This window comes from Nanorana parkeri, unplaced genomic scaffold (assembly GCF_000935625.1).
Source record: "Nanorana parkeri isolate BGI_ZX_2015 unplaced genomic scaffold, ASM93562v1 scaffold62, whole genome shotgun sequence".
Lineage (NCBI taxonomy): Eukaryota > Metazoa > Chordata > Amphibia > Anura > Dicroglossidae > Nanorana > Nanorana parkeri.
The window spans coordinates 1293175-1298456 of NW_017306330.1; the positions used below are offsets into that span (position 1 = coordinate 1293175).

The 5282-nt window shown below is 39.3% G+C and overlaps 1 protein-coding gene across 1 annotated transcript in view; it reads left to right on the plus strand.

The window, feature by feature from the left end:
• The window catches only part of DIAPH2 (diaphanous related formin 2), a 909560-nt gene that overhangs the window by 462168 nt on the left and 442110 nt on the right, over nucleotides 1-5282 (plus strand). The window contains exon 20 of the mRNA XM_018576282.1: nucleotides 2719-2820. Coding sequence (XP_018431784.1) covers nucleotides 2719-2820 — 102 coding nt within the window. The remainder of the gene's footprint in view (nucleotides 1-2718; nucleotides 2821-5282) is intronic.

Here is a 5282-nt window from a genome sequence, read left to right on the forward strand (position 1 = left end):
TCCTTTTAAAACCATCTGCACTACGAGTTTCCACTGTCTGTTTCCAACTCCTGAGACTGCAAGAGAGTCTGTACCTGAGAGGAGGTAATCACTCGGAGGTATTCGGCATCAGGTGCTTCCTCTACCTGTTTTGAATTAGAGGAACAGCGCATACAGACCCTGGTGGGTCTCTGCTAAAGGTGAGGTGCATTCCAGAAGATTTCTTTGTTGATGGTCACAGGAGACTAAGTTTATTCTACATCCAATGTTTTATCTTCTATTTACTTAATGGACTATTGAAGATCCAGGATCATGGACATTTTTTAACCATTTATTATTTTCACTGGAGTGCAAGTTACACACATGCGTTTTTCTTGTCGGTATTCTTTGCACATTGCATCACATTGATTCACAGTTAATATTTAGTGCATTTGATTTTTCATTATGGATATTTTGTAGCAATTACTTTTACACTAAGGTGCATGTTATATACATGCGTTTCTTTTTTGTTTTGCACTTTTTACACATTGTATCACATTACTCCAAGGTCAGCATCTACTATATCTGACACTTTGCGGTCTCATTCACACAGCGGTGCCCTAATAATGACTTAGTATCCCAAAAATGTTTATAGTTCGCATATCTTTCTCTTTTTAAAAAAAATTCTCTTACCAAAACTAGTTGGGACCTATGGAATCCTTTAATACTGCTTTGTCATTGGCTTTTCTGCCTTGTCAGGGTTAATATCCCCCAGTTTGTGAACATAAAAAGAAAGGTTATCATTTGGCAGGAAGAGAAAGGCCAACCTGGATCATCGGCTTCACTTAACTAACCTTTAAGATCGCAATTAACATTTAAGGAAAAAAAATTTTTTAGGAACGGTATAAAATAATTGCCAGATTTTTAATGGTTTGTGTTCCTGTAAGAGTTCCTTAATGCACCTTTAGCGCTGACGATCAGCATATCAGGAGATTGCCCTCTCTCCATAAAATATTCAGCTTTATTAAGGTTAAATTGCAAAACTATCGAACCGAGTTTGGTCTGTGTTTTTTCCTAGTGAGCACCTAAAGAGTAGATAGAAGTCCACTAACTTATGTTAATTGGTTTTGTAGTAATCCACAGAGTGGAAGTAATATGCTCTATTGCAAATAGACTGCATTCCCCTTAGCATAACTGTCTAAGATAGCATTGGGTATTTTATAGAGGGTTAAAAGCACTGGAACACTACAATTTGGTTAAGTACTAATATTGCATTGTTGTCAACCAATGGCAGTATGACTATGGAGAATCTAGATATTGGATTGGCAACTTTTACACAGCAAGGGATTTCCACAATCACCATGGGTTGTTATGAGGATGAGTGAGTCTACTATTGGAGCGTCACTCCATAATATCCAAGTCCAGATATGTTTCTTCCAAAGACTAATTGTTTACAAAAACCAATGTGTTTTGAGGTCTAAGCTCTGCCCCCCTTCATCAGGGGGAAGCATAGAAACAATGTATGCAAACTCATTGAATAATGGGTTATCTGTAACAGTGAGTTTACACATCATGCTTAAGCAGCTGGTCCAAGCAAAGCCTGAAATAGCATTGGGATCCTGTTCTATGATGTCACAAACCCCCTAATGGATTCTCTCTAGGAATATATGGAAAACGCAACCCATAGAGGGGAGTTCAAATCTAATCAGAGCCCTGCTCATTATAGTACTGCCAGGAATGGCAGGTATAGACCTGACAGTGCTCAAACCCTGCCTAATTTCATCCTAAAATAAAAACAGATTGAGTTTCTTTTCAATGCATTCTTTTTATACAATACCTATAATCCCTTGCAACCAGATTAAGCAAAAGACCACAGCCTTTCACAACTTTTTCCACGCTTATCTTTTTAGTTGTGATTGCTCTGCTGTAGGTGGCCTAATAAAAAAAAAAAAAACCTCACCAAATCTTAGCACAAAATACAAATCAATGTTACAATTGATTGTAACATGTGCAAACAGTGTGGCCTAGCAGTTGGGAAACCAAGTAAAATTCTGGAACTAGATGGATCACTAGATGGATCCTCAGCAGGAGGAAAGAGGTCCTGATTCCTCTGTATAGATCTTTATTCATCCCTAGAGGGATCACCAGCAGGAAGAAGGGGATCCTGATTCCTCTATATAGCTCTTCATCCCTAGAGGGATCCCGAGCAGGAGGAAGAAGGTCCTGATTCCTCTATATAGATCTTTAGTTATCACTAGAGGGATCTCCAAGAGGAGGAAGAAGATCCTGATTGCTCTATATAGATCTTTAGTTATCACTAGAGGGATCTCCAACAGGAGGAAGGAGGTCCTGATTCCTATATATAGATGTTTAGTTAGATCTCCTTTACAATACTGTGTCCAGTTCTGGAAACATCACTTCCAAAAAGATATTAGTAACACAGTCAAGACGGGCAACAACAAATGATCTGAGGGAAAAAAATCATATTAGGTAAGGCAGCAGGAAGTTAATATGTACAGTCTTCAGGAAAGAAGGGAAAGAATAGTTGATGCTTGGAACAGACTTCCAGGAGAGGTAGTGATTGAGTGAGTCAACAAAAGGTGAATTGAAATATGTTTTGGACAAACCTAGATCTATACTCCTGAAATAAAGGTTAAAAAAAATAAACAAATACTTGGTCTGTATTGCCATCACTCTTCTATGTTTTGTGTTTCTCATTGCTATCTTAACATAAAAAAAGTTTTTTGTTTTGCTTTTCAGAATCTTATCAAGAACCTCCCCGAGCAGAAGGAGCTGACCTCGCTGTCGCAGCTGAAGAGCGACTATGAGGACCTCTGTGAGCCGGAGCAATTTGGAGTTGTGGTATGTACCAAAAGAGAGAAAAAAAAGCAATAATTCAGGCATGATTTGTCATCTGTCAACCGGCATAAAAAGAAAGACATTTCAATTGCGTATTGATTTTCCCATTATAGTAACTACTTACATTGCCGCGCGAGAAAAACTGGCCCGCTGCCTTTTGGTAATATTATTTATCAGAGACTAGCCAGAGGAAAACAGAGCGGGGAATTCATTCCGAAAGGGGGAAAAAATAACCTTATTTATTCAGAGGAGGGAGACATGGCAGGTTGTTTGCAAAGATCTCCGGTGGAATTGTATAGCCGATGCGTGAGAGGATCAGAGAGTCCCAAAACTGATATCTCGCTGGTATGTCTTCAACTGGATTGCTTTTGTCAATAATATAATAGATGAAAAAAAAAAAAGATTTATCACAAGCAACTAATATGTGACCATATGGACTAAGAACATGAATTTAAAGTATATGCTAAAGAAGGCTTTTCTGCGCTATGTACTGATTCATTTTGAGGGTTTTTTGATTCCTTTAGTTCCTTCTCACCATATCCTGTATGGTTATACTGTTTCATTGGGTTCCAAGCCCTACTCCATAGAAGCCATGATTTATTTAGTTCCTTCTCACTTTATCCTGTATGGTTATAATGTCTTGTTGGGTTCCAAGCCCTACTCCATAGAAGCCATTATTCCTTTAGTCACTTCTCAGGATATCCTGTATAGTTATACTGTTTCATTGGGTTCCAAGCCCTACTATATAGAAGCCTTGATTGCTTTAGTTCCTTCTCACTATATTCTCTTATGGTTATAATGTCTTGTTGGGTTCCAAGCCCTACTCCATAGAAGCCATTATTCCTTTAGTCTCTTCTCACCATATCCTGTAAGGTTATACTGTTTCATTGGGTTCCAACCCCTACTATATAGAAGCCATGATTGCTTTAGTTTCTTCTCACCATATCCTCTATGGTTATACTGTCTCATTGAGCTCCAAGTCTTACTCCGTAGTAACCATGATTCCTTTAGTTCCTTCTCACCATATCCTGCATCAATATGAGCAACCATGATGGCCTGCTGATCTGCCAACTCACAAATCTTTTCCCACAGTGCCAGGAATCTTGGGTGACGTTATTGACCAAATATGGTCTTGTTTGGTCAATGATGTCACCTGGGATGGCTACTGGCTTGTTAGTGATACCAGTACTAAATGACAGACTTTAGCTGTATCAGCCAGAGGTTTCGAATGCGCCGGTGAACTGGCCAATCTGGCCATTTAGATTGCCCAGTCATTGAACTGCGGATAGGCTAACTTTAGGTAGAACTCGTGTTTCCCCTGAACCTAAAGTTCATTCATAAATGGTGCCACTTAAAGATAGCCAAGCTGACACTCATTAGAATATTAGATTACAGCCGCAATGCAACTTGGCTATACACAACGGCTGACTGTCACAATTAACACATTGCCGTCAAATCGCGGTATAGATATAGCTCTCTGTGCTGTGGACGCTGCTGCCCGTTAATGGCCATTGACATGAATGGAGTGCTAATAAGGAAAATTGCCATTCAGGACTGAAGAGCGCAGCTGCGGAGGAATTTGGAAAAGAAAAGAACGCTGATCGTCTCGCCGTAACGGTTAAGTGTTTTCCGTATTTTGCAAAGATGCTGTTTTGCTGGTTTACTGTTTATGAGCTACACAGTAACAATAGAATCCACTGTAAGTGTAACATATCTTTGATTGCCATGGCAAAACTGTTGTAAGAAGACAAAGACTCTACTAAGCACATTTAAAACTAAACATGACACATAACATAACTGTTATCATTTTACTGTTTCGCTTTCCAGGAATGAAAAATAAACATCTCGGAAGATAAGAGAACTGTTAGAAAATGTGATCCGCCAAATCTGGTCTTTGATCGTTTTCTTATTGTTGGGCATTTGGTAGACATGTGCAATTCGTTTCGTTCCGAATCGAAATTCGGACGAATTTTGGGAAATTCGGACATTCGGATGTATCCAAATTCCGAATTACAGATATCATGACATGTCTAGTATTTGGCATCTTTAAAGAAGAACTCCATGCAAAAACTTTTATGAACCCTTGCAGTGGGGCTACCAGGGCCGGATTCCCGACAAGGCCACCAAGGCCCGGCCTCGTGGGGCGGCACAGAGCAGAGGGGCGGCACAGGTTTGAAGTCACCCGACGCCCGGAACATGGAGTTCCGGGCACCGGGTGGTAATTTGTTTTCTACATTTAGCCCTGCTTTGCACAAGCAGGGCTAAATGTAGAACGGAGAAGCAGCTTGTCTTTTTACAAGTGATCTTGGCGATGTTGCCAAAATTGCTATCACACATGGGGCTTGTTAGATCCTGTGTGATAGCAATAAAGGTAAGTGAAACAAAATTGATCAAAAAATTTAATAAAAATACGAAAATAAGTAAAACATTATAAGTAATAATAATTAAATTAAAAAATAAAGTAA